This window comes from Muscardinus avellanarius, assembly GCF_963383645.1.
Source record: "Muscardinus avellanarius genome assembly, chromosome: 14".
Classification (NCBI taxonomy): domain Eukaryota; kingdom Metazoa; phylum Chordata; class Mammalia; order Rodentia; family Gliridae; genus Muscardinus; species Muscardinus avellanarius.
Window position 1 is genome coordinate 80643872 of NC_137800.1, and position 13246 is coordinate 80657117.

General features: G+C 44.7%; 1 protein-coding gene across 4 annotated transcripts in view; it reads right to left on the reverse strand.

Moving 5' to 3' along the window:
• Positions 1 to 10916, reverse strand: part of KIAA0319 — a gene marked incomplete at both ends in the record, with an annotated part of 48482 nt that extends 37566 nt beyond the window's left edge. For all 4 annotated transcript variants that reach the window (XM_080710461.1, XM_080710462.1, XM_080710460.1 and 1 more), the window contains 3 exons: positions 3253 to 3445; positions 5204 to 5946; positions 10862 to 10916. In XM_080710461.1, the coding sequence (XP_080566587.1) occupies positions 3253 to 3445; positions 5204 to 5946; positions 10862 to 10916 (991 nt within the window). The remainder of the gene's footprint in view (positions 1 to 3252; positions 3446 to 5203; positions 5947 to 10861) is intronic.
• Positions 10917 to 13246: the final 2330 nt, after the last annotated feature.

Below are 13246 nucleotides of genomic sequence, written 5' to 3' on the forward strand. Positions count from 1 at the left end.
GCATAGGATCCAAGTAAATAAAATAGGTGAACATGTCAAGGAAAGAAATATCGAAATTGAGTGCAGAGAGCCAGACGTGGTGGTGCACACTTGTAATCCTAGTACTTGGGAGGCTGAGACAGGAGGATTAAAGGTTAGAGAACAACCTCAGCAAGTAGGGAGACTCATCACCCTAGCTGGACTCTTTCAAAATAAAAATAAAATAAGGTTGGGGGGTGTGTGGCTCAGGGGTAAAATGGTACTGGGCTCAATCCCTAGTACAAAAAAAAAAAAAATTGAGTATGGAGCCAGGGTGGGAACTATGAAGTCTGACTGTGAGGTTCTGCCAGAGAAGGACAGAGAATAAAGGAACCCAAAAATGGTCCAAAAGAAAGAGAATGAGCTGAGTATTGTGGCGCACGCTTGTAATCCCGGTACTTAGGAGGCTGAGACAGGAGGACCACAGGTTCACTGTCAGCCTCAGCTACTTAGTGAGGCCCTCTGCAGCTTAGTGAGACCCTGTTTCAAAACAAAGAATAAAAAATAGGGCTGGGGATGTAGCTTGGAGGTAGAATGTTCCTAAGTTCAATTCCCAGTACCACACACACACACAAAAAGAGAAACGCCCCCTGACCATTACCCTGCCCTAAGATGACCTGGTCACTAGCCCACCAACTAGCAGCATACATGACTACTCCTGTACCCCTCCTTCCTTGCCCCATAAAAAGTCCCTAGTCTGTAAGTAAGGGGGTTCCTGACTTATGGATTCTCTCTCCTGGTCAGTCCCTGCTCCCAGGCTCCATCCCAAATAAAACCTCTTCTGGTCTATAGAGCCGTTTCCTCTGTCCTCATGTTCCCAAACAGCCAGGAGGTCATTGTTCATCAGGTCTAAGGCATCCACACTGAACCTTTGAACTGAGCTGTAGCCTCCCTTCAAGCAAGTTGACCTTGGAAACACCAACTTTTGCTGAACTTCTAAGCAACAGGCCCTTCTGGAACTACAAGAGACTGAGATCATGCCCAATCCCTTTCTTAGAAGACACCTTAACCTGTGCCAGCACAATCAGTCCCTGACCAGCAAGTGATGTGGTCAGCCCCTCTTATGGTTTTAAGTTCTAAATATAACCACCATTTTGTAAGACCTTGGATCACATTTTCACATCTGCTTAAATATTTATTTTCTCACATTGCAATCCTAATAAGCCCTACATAAATGTACGGTTGTTTTGGTGGTGCTATTCTCAACTAACTTGATTTTATCACTGCTCCAACAGAGGGTAATTTTCAAAATACATTACCCACCAAAAAGCTCAGGAAAGATAATTCTTAGGTCTCATGTACTTTAATAACTTCTTTATTGAAAATGTACTAGAAGCTTTTCATTCCTCACTATGGCCTCTGTAATACATGGTATTTTGATTATTCCTTCTTTTCTGAACCTATAGAGGATCAGAAGATACCCCCAAAATTACAACTATAGGAGACATACTGACACTGCAAATATAGCTTTTGGCCTAAGAATTCCTGAGCCACAGCAAACCCAGGCCCCTTCCCGGAACTACCAGAGACTGAGACCACACCCAATCCCTTTCTTAGAAGAAAGCACTTCTAACACAAAGCAGATATTACTCTGTGCGTGTGTGTGTGTGTGTGTGTGTGTGTGTGTGTGTGTGTGTGTGACCAGAGATTGAACCCAGGGGCATTCTATCTCTAAGATACACCCCTAGTTTTTTATTAAATTTGAAAATATATTTTAAAATAGAATCTCAATAAGCTGCCGATGCTGGCCTCAAACCTGCAATCTGCCTGCATCAGCATCCCAAGTACTGGAATTATAGGCATGTGCCACAACACCTGGCTAGATACGACCCTTTTGGATGGAGAAATTTATATCAATAAAAGAAAACTCCATTTATAAAAAGTATCTCCATTTTCACCCCAGAAAGAGAAGAATGACTAAATCATAGGAGACTTATGGGGAGGGCAGGTAGACTTTAATCTACAAACATTACCCTGGCTTACCATGCTTTTCCTGGTCACCTCTCATCAATGTCTTCCCCATACCTTGTCCACAAAAGCCAGAGTTCTAGACCAATACTTTGAACTTTCCTTATTCTCCCAAACTTCTTTCATATATGCAATCATCCTTGGTATCCATGGAGCATTGGTCCCATGACCTTATGGATAGGAAATCTGAGGCTGCTCACATCCCTTATATAAAATTTGCATGGAACCTATGCACATCTTCCCCTATATTTTAAATAATCTCTGAATCTGCCAAGCGTGGTGGCCCACGCTTGTAATCGCAGCGCTTGGGAGGCTGAGATGGCGCAGGTTTGAAGCCAGCCTCAGCCACTTAGTGAGGCTCTCAGAAACTTGGTGAGGCCCTGTTTCCAAACAGAATATAAAATAGGTCTGGGAGTATAGCCCGGAGGTAGAAAAGCCCCTGGGTTCCATCCACAAAACCACACATACACACACATACACACACACACACACACACACACACACACACACACACACATACACACACACATAAAAAATCTTTGAATCACTTAAAATACCTAACACAATGTAAATGCTATTTAAATAGGCTCTGTCTTCATGGTATAATAGCAAGAATAAAAAGTCTGCACATATTTACTATAGATGCGATTATATTTCCAAATATTTTTTATTGCAGTTGGCTGAATCTGAAGATATGGTACCCATAGAGGTGGAAGGCCAACCTTGAGATATACAGGCTAATAAAACTGCTTGCTTGTTTTTCTCATTAACTTGTTTTTTGTTACCAGAGCCCCCCAGCTCAGAACGTGAAGCTGGAGGAATCCTGACTTTCTCTCCTTGGTGGCTGCAGGAGAGAATGACTCTTCCTCCCTTGGGTTTTCTCACCCCCTACTTTCCTCTTTTCCCTACCCCTCTGGTACCACACACAGCAGATGCTCAGGAATGCACTGGAGGAAGGGAGAAAGCTTTCGCCGTCATTTCTGCTCTCGTCCACAGCATATGTCTTCCATACGTTTCTTCCAATTGTACTTTTAAAAAAGTTACCTGTTGAAGCCGGGCATGGTGTCACACACTTGTAATCCCACCATTTAGGAGGCTGAGACAGGAGGATCATGGTTCGCAGCCAGCCTCAGCTACTTAGTGAGGCCTTTGCAACTCAGTGAGATCCTGTTTCAAAATAAGGAATAAAAAATAGGGCTGGGGGTGTAGCTCAGAGGTAGAATGTCCCTGGGTTCCATCCCCAGTACCTCCCCCCCAAAAAGTTACCTGTCTTGGGAGCAGTGGTGGGAGATATGGGTTGCTCAGATGGGGCAGCTCTAGAAGGGACAGCACTAATGGTAAATGTTGGAGTGCTGTGCTCAGTGTTCCCAGGGGTGGCTGTGACAATTGTGCTGCTCTCCGTGGAGGCTGGACTAAACTCCAGGCTGGCGGGAGGAGGATCGTGGGAAGGCATTAAAACCTGTGAGGTCAATTGAAAGAATACATTGTCATTAAAAAAAAATAGTGACTATTTCGAGTAACATGATGTCACCAAATTCTTTATAAATTAGATACAGTAGCTGGGCATGGTGGCACATGCAATCCCAGCGCTTGGGAGGCTGAGACAGGAGGATCGCACAGGTTTGAAGCCAGCCTCAGCTACTTAGTGAGGCTCTCAGCAACTTAGTGAGACCCTGTTTCCAAATAAAATATAAAATAGGTCTGGGAGTATAGCCCGGAGGTAGAAAAGCCCCTGGGTTCCACCCCCAGTACCACCCCCAAAAAAATAAATTAGATACAGTAATGTTTGAAAAGCCAGAATTAATACTGTAAAACTATAGAACTCTGGATCATTACTTTCAAATATTCTCCCTGCTATCTATTAAAAATATAAGGCACTATGGGTTGGTCAATTAGTATAGGTGAAAACGTACACACATAAACATTTGTTTTGGTTTTGGGGTTTTTTTTGTGTGTGGGTGGGTGGGTGTGGTACTGACAATTGAATCCAGGGGTATTCTGCCTCTGAGCTACACCCCCAACCCTATTTTATTTTTTATTTGAAAACAGGGTCTCACTAAGTTGCTTAGGGCCTTGTCGGAGAGGCTGGTCTTGAACCTACAATCCTATCAGCCTCAGAAGTACTAGGATTATAGGTGTGTGCCACTATGCCTACCACACATAAACATTTAAGATAAAGAAAGAATGACAGCAATTCCTGAACTAATCAGACAATGAATTGAATATCTGTGCCCCCTCCCAATTTATACGTTGCAATTATTATAATTATTTCGTACAAGGGCATTCTACCTCTAGGCTACACTTCCAATCCCTTATATTTTTTGAGACAGGATCTCACTAAGTCTCTGAGGGTCTCGCTAAGTTGTTGAGGCTGGTCTCAACACTACATCCTCATGTTCTACAGTCTCATGTTTGACCATGCCTGGCTGATATGTTGAAATCCTATCCCTCCCTATGGCACCGGGAGGGGAGTGGGTTGGGAGGTGATTAGGTTAGATGGTAGAGCCCTCATGAATAAGCAGAGGCCAGAAAGCTATACTTTTCTTTCCTCCATATGAGGACTCAGCAAGAGTAGGACTGTGCAAAACCAAGAGGCCCTCACCAAGAACCTGACCCAGTAGCACCATCACCAGCTTCTACCCTGAACAACTGGGAGGTTGAAGTCTTTGTTGTTTAAGGCCTTAGTTTCTGGTATTTTATTATAGCGACCCACAGTGATGATCATTAAGGCAGTAATTGCAGTTGATCAAAATAAAGTTAGCCAAAATAAAGGTTTAAAATAACCATGGGAAGGAGAGTCTCATAACAGGTTCATAAAGTTCTCTTCTGAGCCTGTCGCCAGTGAAGTTCAAAGCAAACTAAGCCTTGCTGGGGCTTGAAGAAGCCCACCAGACAAGATGCCAGTCCCCTGCGTGATGCACTGTGTGTGCACGCTGGCTCCAGGGACTTCTACAGCGTCCTGTCTACCTTAGACACTAGCAGAGGCATCTCCAGGAAGGAAGAGCTAAGCCATCCTCAGGTGGACCTATTTCCTTTATTTCGAGCTTAGTAATGAACGCATGGCAGAGGAATGAGTTGCCATGTTTTCTGAAAGGCAGTCACCTGTCAGGCAGCCACCTGAGGCAGGTGCGCCTAGTAGGAGCTATGATGCTCAATGATACCGCATTCGGCTCTTACACCCCCTCGGTACCCCCCAAGACACCCTGAGCACACCCACCTCCTTCTCGGAGCGGTTGCTGGGCAGGTCGTGGGGCTGGGCAGCCTCTTCTTCCTCCCAAACCTCTCCTGATGATGGAGTCCCCGCCAAGGGGATCGGAACATTGCTCTCAGGAGAGGGACTGAGGCCTGGGGTCCAGGCAGACACATTTAGAGTGGGGAGCTGGTGGTCCAGGCGGGGGAGTCCCCTGTCCTGCTGCTTCTCTGCGGGCACCTCTGGGCTGTCCCCAGTCGAGGCGTTGAAGTCACCCTCACCAGGCTGCAGGCTCCAATCGGGGTCCTGGGCCCTACCCCTGGGGTCCTGCTTGCGGGCAGGCCGCAGGAGGTCAGGCTCCAGTTCCCTGTAGTCATCAGAGTACTCTGCCATCTCCTCTGGGCCCTGGTCTCTGCCTGGAAAGGACGAGTCCCCCCAGACGCCCGAGGAGGCGCCCCTGTTCAGCAGCATGTCCCCGTAGTCCAGCAGCTGCGTGGGCCGCTGGGCAGACCGAAACACATACACCAGGAAAGACCTGATGGGGCCCCTCTTCCTGGGCTCGCAGTTCTCCAGATGCGGGCAGCTCACCAGGAAGCAGCGGCCCTCAAACCACCAGGCCAGGTCGCAGCTGGCCAGGTCACAGCACGCGGCGGTGCAGCCCCCCGCGGAGGAGGCCTGGGGTGCCGGTGTGATGCTCGTGGTTTCCACGTTAGCTGAAATGATGGCGTTGGAGTAGGTCCTCCCCTCTCGGCACTGCTGACACGCACAACCTGCAAGCAAGGCAGGCCAGTGAGGAAGCGGGCAGCTCTAGAAAGAGGGAGTATGATAGACCCTGGCCAGGCCAGGAGCAAAGAAACTATCAGCCCACCCATCTCTGTCTTCTACCATTCCACCCATCCATCCATTTATCCATCTGCCCATCCATCTATCTTTCTATCCTTCCACCTGTCTATCCATCCATCTCTCCTTCCACCCATCCATCTATATATTCTTCCACACATCCATAATATACCATATATAATAATTCTATCTCTTCATATAAGTTCACTCTGTTTAGGTAACAGGAATATTCTTTCCCAGTGAATATTATTTTTATATAATTTACACTGTTTGCTTCTCACATAAAATTAGGTTATACAGGACCAGTAGGGAATAGCATTCTGTCTTTGGGTTTGTTTTTCTTTTAGTCGATTGGTCTTTTTTTAATCTCACAGGCTATTCTGATGATAGATTGATTGGCATGGAACAGAGGTTGAGAAAGGCATCCTTAATATATATCTATAGCCAACTAGTCCTAATCAGATTTGAAGTAATTTAATTTACAATCAGTAACTACAGCAGGCAATGTATAACTCAGGTCAGCATAACTCAGGTCTGTGAACCATTAGCATCCACGACAAGCCCACAGCAATGGAGGCTGTTAGGATCTTCTGTAGTAACTGGCCAATTATTAAACCCAAGTGCAAAATCGCTTTTCCTGTATTCTTGTTTGCTACTTTACAGAAGAATCAGTCTGTGACAGATTGGACACAAATGCAAACTGGTCCTTTACAACATATAATTGGAGGAGTACTGTAATTCAAGTTTTGCTACAGAACTCAGAATAGCAAGAGATTTCTTTCCTAGTAAGGGCTCATCACTGATAGGTCTTTTAATACGTGTTGTTTTCTAGCTGGGCGTGGTGGTGCACACTTGTAATCCCAGCATTCGGGAGGCTGAGACCAGAGGATCGGGGTTCGTGGACAGCTTCAGCTACTCAGTGAGGCCCTCTGCAACTCAGTGAGACCCGGCTTCAAAATAAAGAATAAAAAACAGGGCCGGGAAGCTAGGTGTGGTGGCGCACGCTTGTAATCCCCGCACTTGGGAGGCGGAGACAAGAGGATCGCCCAGGTTCTAAGCCAGCTGCGCTGGTTTAAGAGACCCTGTTTCCAAATAAAAAATATAAAAATAGGTCTGGGAGTGTAGCCCTGAGGTGGAAGGGCTTCCAGAAACCCCAGTACCATCAAAATAAAACAAAACAAAAAAATAGGGCAGGGGGTGTAGCTCAGAGGTCGAACGCCCCTGGGTTACACCCCCAGACCCACACACACAAAAAAAGTGTTATTTTTTTATGTGGGGGAATGCCAGGTTGTTGATAGCTGGAAATATGTGAACATGGCTATACAGTGAATAGGAATCAACTTCACATTTCCCTATATCATTGTAACACATAAATTTTAAAAGAACTCAATGCCAAATATTGACTGCAAGCAAACACTCTGTGGCGTGTGTGTGTGTGTGTGTGTGTGTGTGTGTGTGTGTGTGTTACTAAGGATTGAACATCATTCTACCTCTTAGATATACCCCCAGCCCTATTTTATTTTTAATTTTGAAACAGGGTCTCACTAAGTTGCAGAGGGCCTTCTTAAGTTGCTGAGGCTGGCCTTAAACATTCAATTCGTCTGTCTCAACCTCCAATGTATTGAGATTACAGGCATATACCACCATGCCTGGCTTATTTAGTACTACTTGTTCATTTGTTTGTTTGTTTGTTAATTGGTGCTGGGGATTGGACCCAGGGCCTTGTCACTAAGCTATAACCCCAGCTCTATTTAGCCCAATTTAATAGGAATTAAATATATTATATATTCATCTTTTCCAATACATAATATAGTTACACTCTAAACTGAAATGGTATCTTCTCAAAAATAAATCTATTTTTTAATCATCTAAATATGTTTAGATTTTTTTTTTTTTTTTTTTGGTCCTAGGAATTGAACCCAAGGGCATTCTATCACCAAGGTATATCCTCTTTTCTTTTTTATTCTGAAACAGGGTCTTGCTAAGTTGCTGAATATCTTGCTAAGCTGCTAAGGCTAGCCTCAAACCCCAAATCTGCCTGTGTCAGCCTGGGAATATAGGCATGCACCACCATGCCCAGCTAAATTTTAACCTTTTATTTTCTACAGAACAGATATGGAGAAAAGAGCAATATACTCCAGCTGAATGTAACAAAATAGCATTTATAATCAAGATCAAGAGATGCTGAAGGTTTATAGAATAGAGAGATAGGTAATCTCTCACTCCTAACTCTACTCTCAAAATTATGGTTTATTTTTAGAGATATCACTACTGCTCTGAGTGACCTTTAAGTGCAGACTGAAGCTAGAAATTTATTTCACACCTAAATGCCAAGATATGTTTAGTTCCCTGGAGAAACAGTTGTATCATCTCTTTTTGGACAAAGTGATACAAAGAAAAATCATGTTTTGTTTCTGGCTAACAAAAAACTCAACAGCCAACTTTTTTTTTTTCTTAAATAGGAGAAAGAACGAACACAGTCCCAGTCCCCCACTATCACAAATTATGCAGTTGAGTTTCCCACATTTGGGGAAATCGCAGGAGTCAGCACATCCGGAGTGCAATGGACAAGCCTCGCCCTGGGAAAACCACCTTCCCGATCATGGTATCTCCCCTGCCAGGTAAGTATAACAGCCAGCTTTTAAAGCTATGTCACAGGAGCCATTGTGCGAAGCAAAGGCTGTGAGCCTCAAGAGGCAAATTGTTACAAAGAGGTAAGGAGGATTTCTCAAGCAAGAAGCCTCAACTCAAAGCTCAAAACAGCTTCTACATGGCTAGGCTGGGGAGGGGGAGCATATCCCTCTGGGGAGGCACCTCCTTGCAAAACTTCACCAGAGAGGGTGCTGTTCACAGCCATGGACCTTGAGTAGAGATCTTAATGTCAAATAAGGAAGTTTAAGAAGGGGGCTCCTGACAACTAAATCATTCTTCCAATGGGCAAGTTGATTCATTCTTCAAAATCATTTCAGAATCTATTATATACTCTAGAAAACTCCCAAAGGAGCGCCAAACACCTGGGAACCAGGAATCTATCAACCATGTTTATACATCCCATAAATCCTAACCCAAACCACGAACATATTAAGTGTTTGACTGTGGACAAATCAAAGGTTGGTTAGCATCTTACAAAGGTAAAAAGAGATAAAATAGACAGGCAAATTACAAATAATATTACTGGGACTTGGTAACTCAAGAATTGAGTTTTTCAACTAAGGGATAACACCTCAAGAGGAAAGGGCAGAAAGGAAGGGGAAAATGGGGATTTCATGGGGGAAATGGATGCTTGCACATGTTTAACAACATCATCTGGCCGTGGTGGTACATGCCTGTCATCCCAGTACTTGGGAGGCTGAGACAAGAGGATCACAGGTTCACAATCAGCCTCAGCAACTTAGTGAGGCTCTCAGCAACTTAGCCAGACCCACTTTCCAAATAAAAAATAAAACAGGGAGCCAGGAATGGTGGCACACGATTGTAATCCCAGTACTTGGGAGGCGGAGACAGGAAGATTGCAGGTTCGCGAACAGCCTCAGCTACTTTGTGAGGCCCTCTGCAACTTAGTGAGACCCTGTTTCAAAATAAAGAATAAACTGGGTGTGGTGGCCCACACTTGTAATCCCAGCATTTGGGAGGCTGAGACTGGGGTTGCAGACAGCCTCAGCTACTCAGTGAAGCCTTCTGCAACTTATTGAGAACCTGTTTCAAAATAAAGAATAAAAAATAGGACAGGGGGTATAGCTTGGAGGTCAAATGCCCCTGGGTTCCATCCAAAGAAAGAAAGAAAGAAAGAAAGAAAGAAAGAAAGAAAGAAAGAAAGAAAGAAAGAAAAGGGGACCTGGGGTATAGCTTAGAGGTAGAATGTCCCTGGGTTCAATCCCTAGTACAATAAATAAATAAATAAATAAATAAATAAATAAATAATAGGGCTGGGGTATAGCCCGGAGATAGAAGGCCCCTAGGTTCTACTCCTATTACCACAAGGAAATAAAAAACACTAACATCTTCTAAAACTTTAGTGACGCAATTTTTCAGAGTACAGAGTACATTAAGCATGAAATAAAGGGCATGTATCTGTCACACTAAGCAGTGATAGTGGATGGATGGATGGATGGATGGATGGATGGATGGATGGATGGATAGAGTAGGTCATTTACAGAGCATGACAGGGCTGTTCCAATGGTAGCCCTTCCTGAAATGGGCCTCGTGTCATTTAAACAGAGCTTCCCAACACTGAGGTGCTTCTGAATCATCTCCAGGTACTTGCTGAAAACCCAGGGCCATGCACCTGGGAGTTCTGACTCAGTAGACCTGAAGCGGGGAATGAGAACAAGGGTCTCCCAGGTTATCCTCAATATGGCGTCACCACATCTTGACAGACTGTAAATAAACACAACTTCCCTTGCCCTATCTCCACCCTCAATTCCCAGTACACTCAAATGGCTTGGCTGGACCAACCTTGCCATGGACCATCAGAACCGAGGCTCACTATGACTTCACAGTATAAGTGTGTCCACTATAGGTAAACAGTATGATGAGAACATTAGTGTAAGATAAAAGAGTCTGATCCTTCCCCAAAGAGCTGCTATGCAATTGTAAATAAATGACTAAATAAATAAAACTTTCTCTAGAATATTTAAATGAGATTTTTATTATCCTAACAAAATAATCAGGGTAATAAAAATTTTAATTCCTGTTTCCAGAAAACCACTTAAGTCTGCTTTTTATAAGAAAAGCAAATCTATCGGAAAGCAAGCATACAGCACTTTCATTTCAGATTGGCCTAAGATGCCGAAGCCAGATGGAGGCTCAAGGCTGACCGTGGCGTCCCAGCAAGGCGACCCCTACCTGCAGCAGCCACGAGCAACAGCAGCGAGGACAGCACACCTGCGGGGGGCGCCATCCCACCTCACGGGGTGACGGCAGGTGGCTCAGGCAGCGATCTGGTGCAGCCAGATTTGGCCTCTAAGCCTTCGAAGGAAAAACAGGAGAAAAACAGGAAGGAAGGGCAGGTAAATATGGAGGTGCACAAAATTACTTCTCATGTATTCATCCTGTCAAGGGGAAAGCCTTGCTGTTCATCTCACAGGTCCACATCCCCCGAAACCAACACCAGGGAAAGTTAGCACAGTTCCTAAGAAGAGGCGACAGAATCAGCTCCTAACAAGCTATGGAAATAAGCAAAGACCCACTGAATGAGAATATAAGGCAATTTATTCGGGGCTCACACCGGCAGAGGAACCAATCACCAGCACTGGCGTTTGGCAGAGACTGAAAGGCAGTCAGAGGAGCAGGAGGGCTTCCTAGTGGATGAAAGGGACAGCCTCGGGTGCGTGCTGACCAGAGGCTGCTGGCTAGCTGGAGGCAGAACGCAGCAACTTTCAGCCTCCAGGGTTCCAGGCGAGTGCCACCAGCCTGGCACAAGTAGCCTTTTATACGTTCAGAATTATGTGAATGGCTTTAATATTTTAAAATAAATAAATGTGATATTCTTGCCATTACATTTGTTTGCTGGAGCCTTAAATCTTCTCAGCGCTAAGAGCTTCAAGTAAATAGTCCCAGCGATCAATATAAAAGGGCCTGGGTCAAGGGCGGGAAGGTTATCCCTCTGTGCACTAGATTTAGCAAATGGAATCACAGGATTCCCAGCTAAATGTGAATTTCAGATCATTTTTCATTCTGAAATATTTGAGATATTCCTATTCTGTATCTGGTCTGGCAATTCTATGAGAAAAACACCCCAGATCCGCTAGTTTAGAATTATAATTGTGTGTGTGTGTGTGTGTGTGTGTGTGTGTGTGTGTGTGTGTGCATGTGCCCAGATGAAGGTTAGCACGCACAGCATCACAGAAAGGGCTGGCTTCACACTTCACTCACAGGTGCCCCTTCGACTCGGGTTTCAGCTGATGCTCTGAAACTTCACTGATTTATGGAATATACTTAATGGACATTGTTCATTACCAAGAGAAAGAACAGATGAACAGATGGAACTGCAACTCTTCAAGTGCAAGAAAGAACCAAACAAGGTGACAGTAAGATCTAGAAAACAAACCATTGGGGAAAAAAAAGAATATATTTTAATTCTGAAATGTTTGAATTCAATAATTTATTCTTCAAAAAGATGGAATTGCCATGCGGATGCTCAGAAGCAAATTATTTTTCAGAGCCAGCTTTCATCTCAGCTGGGCTGACTGTATAAAAAAAAAAGAAAAAAATCCATATATGACGGCCAGGATTCAACACTGCCACAACAGGATGCCCACTTCTTTACCACCTCGGCTTGGGTAAGGTTTGCCCAGAGCTATCCTGTGGAGAAGAGGAGGAAATACCTCAATCACGCATTTCTGTTTCTGTTTCTCTGCAGTGGCGTTCACTTTTGATCTTAGAAAAAGTCACAGTAGCTGTGACCCCCAAAATGCAGGAGAACTCAGTAAGAGCACCCTGGCAGGCATCCCAGGACTACCAGGAGAGCGCATATTACCCAGAAGGCTCCCAATGGCAGCAGGAATCTGATTCCTGAGCTGGGCAGGACAGAGTCTCAACAGAGGCGGTCACGGCTCAGACCAGCTCTGAGTTGGTCCTCGGGCCTCTGGCCTTCACTCCAGCCTCCCATAACAGCTTCTCTGCGAGTCCTTCCTCCGCTCCCCACACAGAGCTGCCAGGAGGAGATTCCTGCATTCCTACCCCCTCCTCTGGACATCTTCCAGGGTCACATTATCAATACGACTCTTACTCTGTATTAAAAATTAAAATGAACATCTCTAAAAACTACCATTTATTTCATAATGTTCCCGGCACTATATGGGCATTACTTTTAATCCTCTTGAAAAACTCCAATCATATATTATCATTATTCTTTTGTGGTTCTGGAGGTAAAACCCTTGACCTCACACATGCTAGGCAAGCACTCTACTGCTGAGCTACACTCACAGCCCCCCCAATTAAATATTAATGTTCCCATTTTACAGATGGTGAAACTGAGGCTCAGAAAGACTAAGGTGTGCCGGGCGTGGTGGCACACGATTGTAATCCCAGTACTTGGGAGGAGGAGACAGGAGGATCGCGCAGGTTCGAAGCCCCTCGCTGGCTTAAGAGACCCTGTTTCCAAATAAAAATATATTTTAAAAAATAGGCCTGGGAGTGTAGCCCGGAGGTAGAAGGGTTTCCAGGAACTCCAGTACCACCAAAAAAAAAAAAAAAAAAAAAAAGACTAAGGTGTCCATAAATTGGACC